Raw genomic sequence first — 19,387 nt, 5'->3', positions numbered from 1 at the left:
ACCTTTTCAAGCACAGTTTAAGTATTGTTTCGAAATAAAATAATAATATTTTTAAAAAATCTTTATGTCTGAATATCAGTATTGTACACTCACAGGTCATATATAATTTCCTCTTCACACAAAGCAAGTTTTCAAGTTAGATAAATAATGCACTTAAATAGTTTAAATAAATGTGCATTAAAGAAACTATTACGATCCGAGATACCTTATTGATTACAAATATAAGTTAAACGAGTTAAGAACTTGAATCTTAATTATAATGTTCAAGTTTGGTATCTAAATATGAGCGTATTGAATGGAATAGGTCAGATCCATCAAAAATGTTAAAATTCTTGACTTTCTGAGAAAAAAGAGCGGTGTCTGTTACCATAAAACGTATAACTGCATTTAGCAGGGCATTGCGAATTAATTACAAATTGTCGGAGTTTTCCGTATATATTGATTGAATTGTCGATATATCATTAAATTTTCTACTGCACAGTTTAGATCTCCGATAAATAAATCCATATTTTGAGGAATTGCATTCTAAACTCAACAGTTTGTGAAGTTATAAAATCGATATTGCCATTAATAGCCTTTGAGAACAAGTACCCGTATGTGAATTTTTGTTAAATTTGTGTCGTTTTATACTTGACTGACAGTAAAACAGTCGATGGTTACGCAGTATTATATTACAAGTATTTATTTAGATCGGTTAGCTTTGTGTGTATGTAGTTTTTTTTATTTCGTTTATTTTTCAATGCTGTTATTTGAGTGATAATGCAAAATGCAAAGTGTAATAACAATAAGTTTGATATTTCTGATCACCAGTGTTCATAACTTGGAAGGAAAGAGACCAAACATTGTGTTTATAGTGGCTGATGATCTGGGTATGTTTTATATGTTGTATGTTATATGCCACTTGATTGTTATTCTAGTTGTACTTCCTGTTTTGTATATGTATGGTATAACCTTCAACATTTCCTGCCAACGGTAACGAAATAATAAAGAAAAAACACACTAAAGTGGGTAAAATGAACATAATTATATTACTGATACAATTTGTAATTTAAAATTACTGTAAAATCAGTTAACTAATAGTAAATTACTTCACAAGTCTTTGAGAATCCTTCATTAGGGGAATAAAAACAAATGATCGGTTATAAACTTGGTCGTTATATGAAAGTTTCTCTATTTTTTTTTCATTTCTCTTCGTGCGATCGTAAAATCGGTCCATTCACGAAAATAAACACTTAACAAAAGGAAAGATTTTATGTTGAACAAACTGAAATTGTGTTCCTGTCCAATGCGTAATTTGAATGTGTATCAGTAATAAAGAAGTTATGCTATTTTTAGCGATATGATTTTTAAAAGCATACGTGTACTACAAGTACCATCATTTCTTTCGCCATTTCGAACCGTTCGTTGTTTAAGGCGAAGGGAAAATAAAATGCCTTCGTTCTTTTCCCCCATAATTTAAGCAACCAATCAAAAGTAAAAAAGAAGCTAAATAAATCGAAACATATCTTGATGAATTTTGTTGCTTTTGAATCTGTTTATCATAAAATACTTCTGAATGTCTATTTGCAAGACGATATCTCATCAGCTCTATTTAATTCATTATTGAAGCTTGTAACTTAAACAAGTTTAAAGTAAAATATAATAAAAAATATAACGAAGTCATTTCAATAAATATATTTTATACAAAGATACAAAAATGATCGGTTAATATACAAAATTATGAAGAAATGAACGGTGGTAATTCTGTGGTTAGTTTGGTACTATAATCATCATGGGGGATCTTAAACTCCTGAAATGAAAAAAAGGAAAATGGTTGTTTATACCTTATACAAACATGAAGAAATCGTTTCACAATAGAATAATAATTATTATTATATAATCTATAAATAGCTTTGAAATGCCTTTCCCTGATTGGCTAACAAGCAACTTTTTGTAAAAAATAACAGGTCAATATCAGAGTATATTCACTGTTTTTTTCCTAAAAATAGATTTTCAGAGTATATTCACCGGTTATTCTTCTAAAAATAGATTTTCTGGAAATCCCTAAAAGACACGAGACTTTGACATGACGTAACGCCAAGTTTGTTGTTATTATTCTGAAAAAAATGTTGAGTTGGGTGTACATCAGAGTCAAATTAGTCTATTTTAGTTACTGTTTTTCATTTTTAAGAAAAATAGGGATTAGCATGCCAATGGAAAGGGCCAAATTATTGAAACAGTAGACAAGCTGAAAAATAATGATTTCCGTCATATGCAATGGCAGATTTGATAAGCCATATAAAAGCTATTTATAAATTATATAATAAAACAGATATGTACTTTTTAGCTGTTGAATATGATGTGATATGTACTGAAAAATTAATATTGACCTCGGCTATCGCCTCGGTCAATATTAATTTTTTCAGTACATATCACATCATATTCAACAGCTAAAAAGTCCATATTTGTATAATATATTTATTATAATCACTAAGGGCAACACCATGGTATCCATTCACTTTACTAACGTCATATTTTTTAATATTACTCATTATATATTACCTTGTCCCGTAAGGGCCATCCCGACACACACAACACTCGAAACAACGAAATTACGATGGTGAAAAGTCGAAATTACGGAGCCAGGGTTGTGAAACTATATCAAGTTTTCACCATCGTAGTTTCGTTATTTTGACGTTTCATTATCGTATTTTCGTTTTTTTTTCAAGTAACAATTATGTCGGGATGGTCCTAATTGGACACCGTAGTGTATAGAAAATATATCAAATAACTTTAAGTGTCATTTGAAAAGAATGAAATTTACTTGCAAAAAAACAACACAAAAACAAAAAAAAAGTGCAGTATTTCAAATAAAACGTTTTTCTTGACCGTGCAATAACTTATGGGTTGACAAAAAGTTATAAATCTAATTCAAAGAGAAAATTAACAACAATCACATTCAACAAACCGTGAAATTATAAAAAAAGAAGACTTACCGTATTTGTTTTATATCTCAAGCCAAATTCATCAAATCCATTACGTCAATTAAACCTTCCCGGTACCATCCTATTAGCAGACGATGCCAAAAATTGTTTCCCGAGAAAAGCCCGGAGCTTGTTGAACTGTAGGGGTTCGATCCCCAGCTGTTATACATGAATGGCTGGTTTGGCTGCGCCTGTGACATTATCTGTTGTAATGGCCCTGTATTTTGCTGTGACGCGTACGGAACTGGCTGACAATGAATGCTGACCAATGCGCATGCGCATACTACCAGGATCGATGTAGTAAAATAATGCATTATCGCTGTTCTGAAATATATAATTAAATTACGCAGTGTTAGTTCTATTGATATTTCTATTGGACAAATGTAAGACTAATAATTCAATATTTTTCACTTATATTATACATTGTTTATTTTTCTCAGGAACCCTTTTTATGTGTGTATGTATTTATAAGTTTTTAGCATAAGTCGATGGATACCGAACCTGGGACATAAAAAAATAACACTTGTTTTTATCCCAGATCGAACATATAAAACGGGCGATGCCACTTTTGTTTACACTTCCTAGTCAGATCAAGGGAAGCAAAAAATAATTTTCGAGAAATAAATTTGCGACATTCCAGGGATACACCTTCAAATTCGGCGCAATAAATGCAAATTTTTCTGTCAAAGATTGGCATAATTAATAGTTGTTTACTGCATAATTTACGCATCCAAACTATTTCAAGGTCCAGCAATTAGCGTAGTTTATGACTTTAACGCTTATTGAAAAGTTTAATACTGATGAAACAAATCTAGGAGTTGATTGTAATAACTTTTTTTTTTCAGGCAATAAAATAAAAATCTTTAGCCTCGATGACATGTCGATGAACTTTTTTTAAATTTCTTGTTGTTGTTTTTATTTCACGAATTTCTTTGACTTCATTTCTCTAATCGTTTTCCTGCAACTTGTGCATATTAAGTACAGAAACTCGTCCGATTACAAAAGATTTTTAATTAAAGATACTCTTGATGAAAATCACGAGAAAGAATTTTTTCTAAATTTTTAAAATAACTCTATTTGATTTCTTCTTGTTATTATTAAAGGATTGAATACAAAGGGCGTTCTTTGTCGAGTGGTTATGGTCGTAGGCGTCAAACCACTTGCCCCTCACTGTGGTTTCAAATTCCGACAAACTTTGGATTCTCTCCTGTGAGGAAGCTATCATACTAGCTTATTGGACACTTGCGGTTCTACTCAAGTGCCCGTTCATGTCTGATAAAAAAATGCATGGAGGGACACCTGATGTTTTCCTCCATCAGTAAACCACCAGTAAAGCTGGAAAGTCGCCATATGACTTAAACTATGTTTGTGCGATGTAAAACCCCAACCCCCTCCCCCACAAAAAACAACAAAAAAAAAACAACGGAAAAACATGAATTCCTAGTAAATTACAATATTTCTTCATTCGTTCATTTATTTACAAATATACAGATTGATCGTTGATTGCTTCTCAAACACATTTTTTAAAGAACGTTAGTATTGAAATAAATAAGTAATCTATTTGATCTGTCGTTAAATTTCCTTATGTAAAAAAAAGAAATAAATAAAATAAGATAAAACAATGCATTACTTTCTTGAATGTATGGTATGCTTGGAAAATGTTAGTAATTCATTCGACATATCACAAATTTAATAGCCTTAAATAAATTTAAGTTTTCTAATCTAAAATTAAAATAATTCGTGCAATAAACATTAATATTATTAATATAAGGATATTCCAGTTTTTCCTATAAATATAGGATTTATTTTCATCTAATGGTATGAAAATAGATATTTCACAAGTGGAGGTAGCCACGAGTAAAATGTGATAGTTTTTATACCATTCGATGAAAATAAATCCCGTATTTATAGAAAAAAACTTGAATTTTCTGTTTATCATAATAATACATTTTTCTCTTTTTTTTAACATTACAATTTGAAAGATTTCCCCTAAAAGTTTGTGTATCGGCTGAATTTAGAAGAAAGTAGTCCGACAAGACACCAGTGAAAATACGGAAAATATATTTCGTTGCAGTGAAAAATAAGATTTTATTATGAAAAAACGAAAAAAGGAAAAGCACGCGTTTTGAATCAATAAATCTATTTCATTTATAAGTATATATTAATATAACGGATTATTTAATTTGTATATTATGATAAGTGCAATCTATATTAACATAACTTAAAATTACCTTCTGTAATTCCTGTAATTTAATATACCCATGTAATTTTGTCAATGCTCTTTCATTGTCTAATAACTTAAAGGTACTCCACTGAGGTACGGCCGAATGTCACAAAAAAAAGTAAAATTTCACGAACCGATATTTTTTTGTTACCTGCGAGTTAGGGACATTCAAACAGAATCAGTGATACATTGATATGTGTTCTTTGGATTGGCAAGTTGTTTGAAATACATATTTTCTCCAATTTTGTGGGAAAAGCGTTTAAACACCTTTCAGTTTGCAAATCTGAATAAAAACAACGGTCACGTGATGATTCTCGGGATGACTAAAAAGCGAAACGGAGAATTTTTTGTGTATCGGCAGCAACGAAAGTGCGAAACCGGAATATACCAACAATCCATAAATTTAAAAGCAAATAATGGGTTTGTTTGTTAAATTTCTTGTTGTTCACATATGTTCTTGTGAGAAAAATCTTTCAAAAGCAATTTCAATATATTTAAAGCATTACATTGTTGTAATCATGTTTTTTTCTCCATTACAATGATGAATTTAGCTAAACGTACGGAGTTCGAAACTGACATACACAAATTATACAAATATTCTATGTTAATTTGAGAGCTTTCGTGTAATTATTAAATATTATGTATTAACTTTGTAATGGATAAAATATCATGATAGCTAGGCTAAGAAAATTTACTTTGTCAATCAGTGTAATGGGTCCTATTTCAAAGGTCACTTTGGTTTATCTGACACCCGTTCAGGAAAAAAAACTTCGTAATACCTTTTATACAACGAACATGAATTTGAGTATTGTAAGCATAAAAAATCACACGCACACACAGAATGTTATTCCAGAATTTTCTCTTTAACTCTGATCAAAGCACTGAAAGCACTGGCTAAATAGAGAATGAATCCGGCCTCATTATAGGACATTTAGGCTTCAACTTTATTAGATAATATTTCTAATGTATGTCTAGTGCACATAATTAAAATTCTTTAAGAAAAAAATCGATCTCCTTTGCTAGATAGATCTGAAATTTAATATTTATCATTTTACATACATACTTGCATATTTATCCGCATTGGATGTAAACTTTGTTGATGAAAAGATTACTATGTTTTGATCTAGACATTCAAAACTATAGGTAATTGATACCTGTTTCATGCACATGGTAAACATTATCAAGAAGGTCGGAAAAGAGTTACAATCTGGCTCTATTAATATTATTATTATCATTATTGATTTAGCAGATATCCTGATAATTTTTTTCTTATTAGAAGGCCTCCGTACTAGTGATGGGTCAATTGAGCTGTGCTTTAATGTTACCAATAAATTGAAAGCTTCCCGGTGGAAAAGAAATTGAGAGCGTTATAAGAGTAAAAAAGGAAAACTGGAATAAAGACAATCAAGGCGACGGCAACGTTCACATGACGCAGCCCCCGACATAGTCAAGCTTCCACAGCAGGGTTATTGCCGTGACTAGTGAAATAAACTTAAAACTGATTATATAGTTGTTGTTTTTTAAACCCTAACTTTCTTTCAAATTAAACGAAACAAACAAAATCATGATACAGCAAGACAAATGTGAAGGGCAGGTAAGTAAAAGTAACTTTAAGAATTCAGTAAGATATTATTAACCTCACCTCATACAACAACCATTGCTTAAACTATGTTTTATAATACTTCCAACTCCTAGACGGTAAAGGGCAATGCATATATAAACCATTGTTTTTACTCCTTATAGCCTGTTTATCATGGCATACTCATTGTAAATAGTTTTGTAAATGTTTTGATAAAAAAGTCGGGTTCATTTCCCGACTATTTTGAAAACACGAGTGACTGGTTTCAAAAACTACAATGGCTAAATATTGATCGGATGCATTTCATTGCATAAATAAGTTAGGGAGAGAACGCTGCTTTTCTTTCTTTATAGCACGAAAACCTTTACTTTTCTCTACTTTTGTCTCTTCTTTCTTCCTGTTTTTCATTTTTGTTGTTTATTCTTTTTATTTACCACTTGAAAGCCTGAAATTAATGTTTTCATTGATATTTTAGCTGTGGTCCTGTTTTGCTTGGTCGTGTGGGTGTTGTATTCATTGAATGTTACCATTCCTTTTTGTATTTCTGATCGAAGATTAGGAAATACAAAGCTAACATTCAATCTCTGACACAGCGGTTTCACGACAAAACTAACAACAAACAGTTCTTAAAACACCTGAAAACTACCGATTTAAAAGAAAGAAATATTTTCATTTTGTTATAAGTATCCAACAAATTACAACGCATTCAAAGTTTAAAAGTAGCTTTGGCTTATAGAATTGTCAATGAATGCACATTCACAAATTACGCGGATGAATATCATTTTAATCAATGAAAATGCTATTTTAAGCGATGTCGAGAGCTTATTTCACAAATAAATCTGACTGTCGAGTAGTGGAATATATACATGTCGGACTGTTTTGGCGAGATTTTTGTTAAATTATTTACATCAATGTTAAAGAACAGATTTATCTTGAACAAAAACCTCGAAATTAACCCGAAATGCAGTGAAAAATCTAAATTTAGTATTACTTGATTTTATTCAGGCATTGTTCGTATATCTTCTCCGTGGTGCAAGGGTAACGCGCTCGTTTAGTGTGTCTGGGGTTCAAATACAATTCAAGGCAATTATTTTTATAAAGTTTCTTTGTTAAGGAAATAGCCACGATATGCAAGGATAAAGTGTGGCTGTCATAAAAATGAACATAAATGATTTTTGATGCAACTCTAGTCATGCAAAATGTTTCAAACTCTGGTACCAAGCAAGAAGAATTATAGTACATAAAAATAAACTTATACAGGAAAATAATACAGTTGTACAGTGCGATTTATATTGCAAAGATCAGAAAATACCACAGAGCTTGCAGCCTTTTGATTTATCTTGTTTTTCGTATGTATTTCTGGAGATTAAATGGGTGGTTTTCGTAATACTTTAAGATTCATAAGATTGTGTATTAAAAGCCTTTGTAAATTGTTTCGGAAATACTGGATATCGTTTTTGAAAATTTTAGAGCTACTTAAGTATTTTAAACACGTGAACGAAAAAATTTCACAGTAACAGGAATTAAAATTAATTCCTAAGTATTTCGATTATAGTGATTATACCGTAATCAAACGTTAAAGGTCTCCTAAGAAATGTTCTTTGGAATTAAAAATTAAGTGTAAGCACTAGAACATAAACCACCAGATTGCTTGCAAAATCTTTATCGGCAGGATAAATTGGTTCACAAAACATGATTTTTCACAGTCAAGATCAAATGAACAGACTGTCATTTTCTTCCTGTTACCGAATGATACGAACAGACTGTCATTTTCTTCCTGTTATCGACAAAAACACACCAGGAAGATTTCAAGTAGAGGACACGTCACTGACAGAATGTTCTTAATATTTGAATAGAAAAGAATTTGCTAAAACCAATTTATGAAAGAGAAATCGGGGATGCTACTGATTAAATTATTTGCCTATAAAAGAGGATTTATTTTACTCGTTTAGATTATTTTCAAAAACAAAAGTCTCAAAAAGCAAAGGTTAGCTGATATTTAGATGTAAACCGCGACATATAAAATTAATTTACCTGTGAAACTGGAGTGAAAATGTGATAGTTTATCCGTTTTTTCTTCAGTGCCTTCAGCACTTTGATCTTATCTGTAGTACAAGTAAACTATATCGTTTTCACCAAAAAATCATTAAATTCTAAACAAGTTTCTAATAGAATCATAAACATTTATTGTATCATAGTTTGAAGACTTTTCTGTTGAAAACGTGTCAGAGTTAAATCGAATTCATATACATGCACAGTGCGTAACTGGAGTGCAGGTAATAAATACCAACACTCCAGAGCATGCCCATTGATGTATTCATTCTTTTTTTTTTGGGGGGGGGGGGGGGGTAACGATAGAAATGCCACATTCAGAAGCTAGTTCATAGGTTTTTTTCTGGGGTTTCATATTGTTACAATAGGAGAACGTGCATTTAATTTTGCCTATGGTATGAATATGATGTAATTGTGTGTGGAACGTGTATGTACGATCCTATCAAGATAGCCTACGAAACGTCACTCATTACATACACAGATGCCCGTTTGTGCCAGAAACAATTTTGCAAAGGGGGCACCTGAGTTCTTTCTCCACCAGTAAAACTGAAGAGTCGCCAAAATGACCTACACAGTTTTGTGTGACGTAACCCCCACTCCATCCCAAATACAAACAATCAAATCAAATGAGACATGTCATTAACTGTATTTGATTTAAATACGTTATAGATAGCGTTAAATACTTTTATTAGTGTGATTACACTGTGCTCGTTTTAGTATAAATATCACCGATGCATTATGTTTGCCTTAGAATATTGAAATTGAAACTGAAATGTCAATGAAAATAATTGTACATGTATATAATATCTTTCCGTTTTGTCTAGAAAATGACCGCTTCGCTGGCGTTTGATTTTTCAAGACAACGAAATTGCTACCTTGAATATCTTTTATACAGTTTTTCTTCGTTATACTCAAGTTATATAAACATGATAGGTTAGAGAGTTGAGAAAAAATCAATAGACTTTTTTACCCCCGTTTACTCTGTTGTTCCAAAAATGTCCGTTGCGTATTTTAGTTATACCCGATGAATTGTGGGTAACTTCTGTGCATGTCTGGGAAAACCAACTTTCATTTTTGCATCAAAAGCTAATGTGAATATGCATTTTCTAGCATAATTGTTGTTAGAGGGTTGGTTAAAGTGTAAGTTATTGTTATTTTAGTCATAATATTGTGATTTGTGGGGAAATTTGTATACATTTTTTTTGGACACCAAATTACCCGTCAGACCTCAGTGTAGCCCCTTTAATATAAGATACAACCTTCTTATAAATCGACGTAACGTGTTTTCTTACGTTACGTCCAGCCGTTATTTAGACACGAAAACAATTTTGTTTATGTCACGTAATCTAGAATTAAAAAATAGAAAAAATACATAACATGCGTTAATTGTAAACATTAACCATATCTTGACATAAAAAATTATACCAGTGGCACAACTGTAGTCTATTTTCGTGAATCACGAAACTATAAAAAAAAATAGAGGTGACGTGTCACTGAATTGGGTCATAATAGTTACTTCACAATGACGCTAATTCGATCTCGGGCAATTTGCATGTGTTTTAACAGTACTGTTAACAGAAACATACATTAGAAGAGACAGCATAATTCAGGGACCGCATTCAATGATGTTGGCTTTGATCTGGGTTTGGCTACACAATTTCAAAGTTTTTAAGTCAGTTTCACTTCAAAACAAACGCTAAATTTAATGTACAAACTGGAACACTGAACTTTTCGATCGCCTTGTGGACAAATGTCTTATTCCAAAGTCTTTTTTTATTATTCTTACTGCCAATGTGTCGCTGTTGAAGCGGCGTCTGGTCTCCAAGTAACAGACTGCTGTTGCCCTTAAAATAAGCGGGTAAGCAATTAGATGTACATCAAGTGTGTGCTTACACTATTTTCAGGATGGAATGATGTCGGGTTCCACAACCCATCTATGATCACACCTAATATTGATAAACTCGCCTACCAGGGAGTGCTTCTTAACCACTCGTATGTTCAACCAGTCTGCTCGCCGTGAGTATAGATGATACATTTCTAAAATAATTTCATCTACTTAAATGATTTACCTGACTTACTAATGTGTGTCAATTCTTTCAAAATCGTTAGATTTATAGAACCACAATCTGATTAAAGTTCAGATCTAATTAAATTATTTCCTAATGTGAAGCGCTAATTAGGAGCTGGTTGATAGAATCATTTTAGGACGCCTTTTTAAAAGGATATACATTCTTCCATTTTTTTTCAGCTCGCGACATGCCTTTATGACTGGGTATTATCCATTCAAAGCCGGTTTGCAGGTCTGTATTTTTCATATGAACCCTAATATCTTTTCAAACACATTCGATTTACAACAACCGAACAAGTATTGCATCTGCCATCATTTTCAGCGCACGAATATTGTTTACAAAACTTTTTATTTTCATGTTGCATAACTTCTCGTATCTAGGCTAAAATATAAAACTGTATATGAAATAGTGTTTGTCTCTTTGTCATGAACACTGAAGTTTCATTATTATCTTCATTTATAAGTGTTTTATTTTCTAAGAAATTCAGCTTTAATGCTTTGTTTATTTTTTTTCTGACAAGTTCAACTGCATGTATTTTTGCTGAACTGAAGTCGTTTCTAAATGTCTTCAAGAGGTTTAACAAAAACGACGCATTTTGGTTTTTGGCTTATACATTATAACGCTGAATGTTAACGTCGATGACTTAAATGTATGTATTATTTGAATGATATTTGTGGATATTTTCAGCATTTGGTAATTGGTAACAGCCAAAATGTCTGTTCACCTTTAAACATGACGTTTCTTCCGAAACATCTGAAACAAGCTGGCTATGCCACCCATGCTATTGGAAAGTATGTTATTTTTAAAAACTTCCTCAGTTATTTATTTATTTATTCATTGTTGCATTTTACGAACGAGGAGGAAATTATTATTCCTTTGGGATAATTTTGTTTCATTTTCTGGTACACGTATTGTTATGATATTGCTAATCTATTGCACTGCAATCTTTTAAATAATCGAAATTTTTGCATATTACTTGTGTAAAAACGGCCATTTTTGAAACTTTTATAGGTGTAATTTATTTTTTAAAAAGCCCTGATTTAGAAGTGACTGCAAACTATAAGTGATCTGAATGCCATTGTATGTGTATATGTACTGGTCGTTTGAAGGTCCATTACGCAATGCTTTCATTGATAAATATTTCTCAAAAACTTTAATTTTTGGTGATTTGTTATAGTTTTAAAATATATATATATATAAATGGTATATAACTATAGATAATTATTTTGTATACTGTAGAAGTCAAAATACTACTGTACTTTTACGACACATTATTGCACGTTCTGCCTACATTAATTTAATATGCTCTAATTATGTTATCATAACATTAATATACACGTGTTTAAGATTTCAAAACATAAATAAAATGATATGCAATTCTGAGGCATATATTGTGCCTTTCATTTGGCCATATCTAAACAAGAATTAACTATTGTATCGACCTTTTTTTCATGTTGTTTTTCGTTTACTTTTTATTTTTAGATCAAGTTTAATTTATCATAAATGACTGGCTACAGTCTAATGTTGATAGGGTTATGACGTCAATAGTGTATATTAATATTGTACATATTTTCATTTGACACCATGAGAAATTCTTTATATTTTTTTATGTATTATCTTAATGTAAAACATACGTGAAAACATTTGTCGTAAATTAATACATGTGTATGTAAGTAGCTGTCGGCTGCTACTTTTGTTTGTTAAAACGTAATGTTTATACATTATAACTAAATTATATGACATGAAAAAGTTTACTCACAAGTAAATAAGTTACCCCCCCCCCCCCCCCCCCCCCCAAAAAAAAAATAATTAGGAAAAAAAACTTTAAAAATTTCTCCCAAAACTAAAACGATTTGAAACATTTACTTTAGCCCATTTTTTGTCACCCCAAAGGAATTAAAAATAACAACATTTTAATATTCCAAATAAAAACATTCTTTGCTTTTTAAATCATTCTTGCAGAGTAAATTTAGATGACTGCTTTTCAAATGTGTGTCCCTTCTGTAAAAGTATAGTATCAATAAAATCAAAAATCGATATCTCCCGCGTCAGTTAATCAGATATCATTGCAAAATGTATTTTGTTCTTTTGAATATGTACATTGTTTTTGTAAGTGTATTTTATTTATTTACACATCATAATTATATTATCTTTAAAATTATAATTAGATGGCATCTGGGATTCTGTAGCTGGGAGTGTACAGCGGAGTACCGCGGGTTCGACTCCTTCTATGGTTACTACAACAGCCGGTCGGACTATTACACCCATTTTCGAGGTAAATATGTTTCACACAATCCTTAGAAATCAGTCAGTAAAATTTATGGCAATTAATGATAACTTCAATTCGGGCTGCTTATTTGGGCTATGTTTTTTCCAGCAAGTTAACTCATACAAGCTCAAATTTTCGATGTTGTTGTTGGGGGTGGCGTGGAATTATTCTTCTCGTTGTTCTAGTTGTTGTCTTTGTTGTTGTTGTTGTTGTTGATGATGATAATGATGATGATATTTTCGTTGATGATGATGATGAAGATGATGGTGGATGATGGTGATGATGATATGATGATGATGATGATGATGATATCGATGATGATGAAGATGATGATGGATGATGGTGATGATGATGATGATGATGATGATGATATCGATGATGATGATGAAGTTTTTGACTTTTATCTCGGTATAATATTTTTTATTTTATTTTCAGACAAATTTCTAGATTTCCACGACGGATATAACGTTGTCTGGGACAAGAACGGGTCGTACTCAGCCGTAAGAAAAAATTACATATAATAAATACATAGGATACTGTAAAACATATATAGGTTTTGGAGGCTTTTACCTTACTTTAAACAATAAGTAAGAATAAAAAGCATTTAAATAAAGTATGATTACTGTAAAGGCTTACCTTCGGAAGAAGTCCGTGTTTTATACACATTCATCAAGCGTAGTTTAACTTTCTTCCATAAACAAAGTAAAGCTGCCATGATTATTTAATACTTATGCGGCTTTTATATATACATTGTTATACACTGATTGTTATATTAAGTATAAATGAATAGTTTCTACCATAAGTAATTCATAACTTGTTGGTAACAGCTGCCTATCGACGAATAACTCTTCCTCAAATGAGGACTAAGTACTTTCAGAGTTGTTTCCCTTAATATTTATTTGTACATATCCGAAAAAATTTAGAATATTTTTCTAGTTCATGTATAAACCTGAGGTTTGAATAAATAGACAATGTATCTTACAGTTTGTTCTGTTGAAAGCTTCAAGAATATGTATATATGAGAGTTTTATATATGACAATGAATAATATCTAAAGGTCGTCAAGGTATGAAATATAATTATTTTACAGGACTTGTATGCGGATAGAGCAGAACATATCATAGCTAAACACAACAAGAGTCAACCATTGTTTCTCTACCTACCTTACCAAAACGTTCACGAACCTTTAGAGGTAAGATACTGTCTGTTGATATATAAACAGAACGAACGATAAAAGATAAAAGGAGAGAATAAAAAGCGACGAACGAACATTTGAGTTATAGGACATTCAAAAACACTGTAGCGGTCACCGTGCGACATTCCAGATTTACTTGCGGAGGAAGATCACATTTAACAATCCGTGCATTATTTAAGGCACGAGCGGTCACCTGAGTACAACCACTAACGTTCAGTAATCTAGCTGGATAGCTTCTACATATAAAAGAATTCAAACTCCCTGACGGGATTCGAACCCACAGCGATGAATGGGTGGTTAAGTGAATTCTACAACCTTAACCACCCGGCCACGGATGTCCCTTTGTAGCCTTTTAAAACCATTATATATATTGCGTTTGTTGGTTTTTAAGGTACCTCCTGAATACGAAGCTTTGTATCCGAACGTGGAAACCCCGGGGAGAAGAACATATTGTGGTATGTAAGATTAGTGAAAATATCTAATCAGATCAAATATAAATCTCTAAATAAGTCTTTAACATCTTAAAATGTCACAGAACTATATTTTTCAAAGATAGAATTCAAATTCCAATTTGATACTCCATTTTACTCAGTGATAAATATTCAAGTGTTTCATTGTAATTTATGTTAAAGATATACTCTGCTCAAATTTGGTATTAGAAAATATTAATAATTGCCACATCTTTGAAAAAACACACAAAAAAAACATGTTTTGACTTCACACTTAGTAGATATGTTTAAAATTCTACACACTATAGGTCGTCACAATATGAATATATAGTGTCATTAAAATAACTGGTAGTTTTTTTTAGAAAAGACCAACTTTACTTGTCCTGTTATATGGAACGCAGCTTCCCCTACATAGTAAACTTTTATTCGTTCTTTAATTTAAATGAGACATAAACAGGAAGAATTTCATAGATTTCAATACATTGCTGTGATTAAATATTTTAGTAAAATATTTGCATAGTAAATCTTTAATAATTCACAGGTATGGTGACGGCATTAGACGCTGCTATTGGGCGTGTCGTAGAGGCTATGAAAAAGAAAGGGCTTTATGACGATACTATATTCTTCTTTACACCAGATGTAAGTCAAGTTATTTTCTTTAATTTCTGTTGTAGAAATCAATTGGTGATATTTTAACATGAGTACCTCTATTGGAGATATTAGGAGCCCCTATATGAACATTGTTCGTAAAATCCGCCGATGACATACCCTTGAGAAGGAGAATACATTACATTCAATGAATAAGGGGAAAAAAACAATGCTTTATGGGCATTGAGACTTAATATGCTCGTAATGAGACGGTTTATATTCACCAATTTTGGCTGATATAAAAGCAGTGGAATACTTAATGATCAGTACATTTTAATAGATATCTTTGTGAGGAACGTACGAATGTACAAATTGACCCTAGAAAACTAATTGAACTCAGAAGTATAAGACTTGGTGTTCCAACATAAATATTTGTTTTTCTTCTTCTTGACAAACATTTCTGAATGCATTTTCAGAATGGCGGCTGGACTCCTTACCATGGTAATAATTGGCCTCTGCGCGGCGGTAAAATTACAATATGGGAAGGTGGAACCAGAGTGCCAGGATTTGTTTCCGGTTCAAGTATTGAAAAGACAGGCTCTGTGTTTAATGGGTACATTTTTTACCTTTTGCTATTCCAGGCAATCGCTACCACATGTTGTGTCACCATTCCATCATTTAAGAAATAGACAACTATATTTTGATACCATTTCACATTTAAATTGATGTAATGCTGTTGTTTAAAGAATGCTGTTGTTGTTTAAGGCCTCTGTATGTGATATGTTTTGGTTTATATATGAATAACTGTTTTCGATATAGAGTTTCGTTTCTCTATTTAAAGGCGAATAATGCCTCAAATTTATATCGACAAAATTCTTTAGAGATGTCAAACATGAGTTTAATACTGTTTTAATGATGGATTCAGTGCATGTTAGATGTTTTACAGTTGAGGAATATGTGCAGTAGTGTGTCGTAAACAAAGTATAGTATTTTGACTTCCATACAACATACTCATTCACTGCAGTTACACCAATTGCCAAAAGATCAAAAGAAGCATAAGATAATTCATGTATTTGGCAAATAAGTATTTTTTTAAACTGTAACAGAATACCAAAAACAAAAAGGTTTTGAGAAAGAAAAATAATAGCATTTCAAAGGCATAACGGGTCTTTAATATCAGCTCTAATCATTTGCATGTTTATAGAACGGCTGTATCAAAACACGGGTAAAATCATTTTGTAATAAAAAAATACTCACATAATAAAAAAAGTCAATTCATCAATTTCATATAGAATACAAAAAAAGTTATTGAAACATGTAGGGTCTATTTCTGATCTATCTGTGAAACACTTCTGATCAATTTCTACGATATACTCGTATATACAAATGAAACGTCTTTTTTACTTCAGATTAATGCATGCAGTAGACTGGCACCCTACAATACTTACAGCTGCCGGTCTGTCCCCTGGTATGGATAATCTATTTCTTCATTTAATAAATACTTTTGTATGTTAAATCACAACTCTTATAATTATTTGTTTACAAAACGCTGATAAAATATTGTTGTTGTTGGGTTTTACGTCGCACAAATACAGTATAGACTATATCATTGTATATAACGACTTTCTAGCTTTACTGGTAGAGGAAGGCCACAGGTGTACCTCCGTACATTATTTCAGGTACGTTCCGTAAGCTATCCGAATAGCAACCTAACAAATAATCAAAAGCCCCTTTTGGGATTCGAACCAGCAGCAACGTGTGGCAAGTGGTTTGAAGTCAACGACCTAAACAACTCGGCCACGGACACCGCGCACAAAAGCTAAAGTAACCAGTGTAAATTATAACATGTCTATTATGCTTCATAAACGGTACCAAATGTTCTTCATCTTTTAAAAAAGTGTTTGAGACTCAAGTGCTACTTAAGTGAATTCCCCCATAGCAACCATTGAAATTGCATGGCTATAAACTTACTGATTTGACTTTTTTAGGACTTTACATAGCGTTACGTTCGGCTCACAGGCGTTCGGCACATTTGTCTTGCCAATGATGGTAAAAAAATCATAAAGTTATCTCCCTTTGATCATCATGAACGAAATAACTATCTTTATATGTATATTAAAACGGGTGCTGGATAGTAATTTATGATAATTTGACCATTACTGGCAAGACAAATGTGCCGAACGCCTGTGGTTCGGCTTTGAAAAATAGAGAGGAAAATAGTATCTTATTATTTTATAACGTATCGTTCTAGTGAATAGAAATGACATTAGAAAACTTGCATGTATAAAAAACCTTTCTTTTACTATGACTACTTTGAAATTCTTCCAGAGCCTAGTCTTGATGGAATATCACAGTGGGATGCTATACGTTCCGGGTCAAACGGTAAACGGACTGAATTTATCTATAATTTAGATGACACTGTTCCAGCGACACAAGGCCATGCTGGAATTAGGTAACTATGTTGTATGTAAATATATTTTCAAGCTTTTCAAGTCCTGGCACTTTCACTACATCAATTACGAAATAATTTTAAAAAAGGATCTCTTCACCGAGTTAAATTTCATTACTCGAACAAAGAATCTCTGAAAATGGTGTTTGGACTTTTGCTTGTAGGTAAATAATTCCATACTCTCTACTACTGTATATCTATGTTTTGGTTTTAGGGTGGCTATAAATTAAACATGAAGAAAGAAAAGAAGCTGCTATCTTGTATTAATGTTCATATTTGTACCAAAATGTCGATATTGTATTGACTGAATCTGAATACATTCATTTATATATGGCAGTACTGGTTAACTAGGGAAAATAAATTGTCCGCCAACAATGATATCCATTACGTGCCTTTTTCGTTATTCTTGACGAGTTATATGGTGTTATCATACTTTTTAAAGTTTGGCGTAGCTCTAACATACGATTTTATCTATACTTTTTAGAATGGGCGATTTTAAATTATTGGCGGGAAACACTGGGTTATACAATGGCTGGTACCCACCAGATAAAATGTACACAGAGGAGGTGCTGGAAGAGGAATTTAGTTTTGAGGAAAGGCTAAAAGCCGGGAATGAATCTTACTATAAATTATTTAACTTGAAAGGTATAAAAATCGATTACATGTAAGTTTATGACCTATGTGGATACTGAATTGAAACAAAATAGTAATGCCATTTACATTGCATTCTAATTATTTACTCATAAGTTAAATTCTAATAAACCTAGATGAACCGTACTTCACAATGAGGGAATAGTTTCATATGTATTTTCGTATAAAACAATATACATGAACACATAAAGGAAACTGTATTAAATAAAACTTATATCAACAATTTCAGACGACCCAAACGAGTATGAAAATCTAGCAGACGACATGCCGGAAATGGTTCAGAAACTTTTAAAACGCATGAATGAATACAGAAAAGACCTGATACCCGCTAAAATTCCACCACAAGATCCGGCAGCTAATCCGAAATATTTTGGCAATGTGTGGACACCCGGTTGGTGTAAGAAACCAATGTCGTGAGGATTTAGTGGACGACAATTCTCAAACAAGATTTGTGAGAACGTTTTGCATAATACGCACAACTAGGGCTGAATGTATTTCGTTTTAATGGTTAACTACGGTGTTCCGTTAGGACATTCGCTTATGAATAAACAAATATGAAAACGCGAAAAGTCGAAAACACGAAAGGACGAAGACGAAAAAGTCGAAAACGCGAAGAGACTTGAAATTATCGACTTTTCGCGTTTCATATTTCTTTATTTATTTGTAATGGAACACCGTAGTTAATGACATGTCACATTATGAATTATATCGTTTACAAAGATCAGCGAGGCAATAAACGTACATTTCAATTTAAGTGCTTTGAAATGCAAAACGGGTCATAAAAGAACTGTCACAATTTAGTGTATATGTGTATAAATAAAACTGGACTAATTTATTACTTACTTTTGGTTGTTAATTCTCCAATGGATGCCAGTATTAATGGTGTAAACTTGTAAAATT

General features: G+C 32.0%; 1 protein-coding gene and 1 long non-coding RNA gene across 2 annotated transcripts; one reads left to right on the top strand and one right to left on the bottom strand.

Moving 5' to 3' along the window:
* The first annotated feature begins 660 nt into the window (after positions 1-660).
* LOC132721304 (arylsulfatase I-like) lies at positions 661-19,117 on the top strand. Its single transcript, XM_060705587.1, has 14 exons — positions 661-869; positions 10,723-10,834; positions 11,067-11,118; positions 11,575-11,678; positions 13,056-13,162; positions 13,592-13,656; positions 14,246-14,347; positions 14,742-14,805; positions 15,341-15,438; positions 15,864-16,000; positions 16,797-16,855; positions 17,716-17,839; positions 18,321-18,481; positions 18,717-19,117. The coding sequence occupies exons 1-14, from the start codon at positions 767-769 to the stop codon at positions 18,902-18,904; spliced, it is 1,476 nt and encodes a 491-aa protein (XP_060561570.1). The 5' UTR covers positions 661-766; the 3' UTR covers positions 18,905-19,117.
* On the bottom strand, positions 1,659-5,265 carry LOC132721323 (uncharacterized). The gene is made up of 3 exons (XR_009624448.1): positions 5,195-5,265; positions 2,976-3,287; positions 1,659-1,789 (listed from the first exon to the last, which is right to left on the bottom strand). It is a non-coding gene; the product is annotated as an uncharacterized LOC132721323 (long non-coding RNA).
* Positions 19,118-19,387: the final 270 nt, after the last annotated feature.

This window comes from Ruditapes philippinarum, unplaced genomic scaffold (assembly GCF_026571515.1).
Source record: "Ruditapes philippinarum isolate M1 unplaced genomic scaffold, ASM2657151v2 ctg16823_1_1_1_1, whole genome shotgun sequence".
Taxonomy (NCBI): Eukaryota; Metazoa; Mollusca; class Bivalvia; order Venerida; family Veneridae; genus Ruditapes; species Ruditapes philippinarum.
The sequence above is the reverse complement of the archived record's forward strand: the minus strand, read 5'-3'. Positions and strand labels throughout refer to the sequence as shown.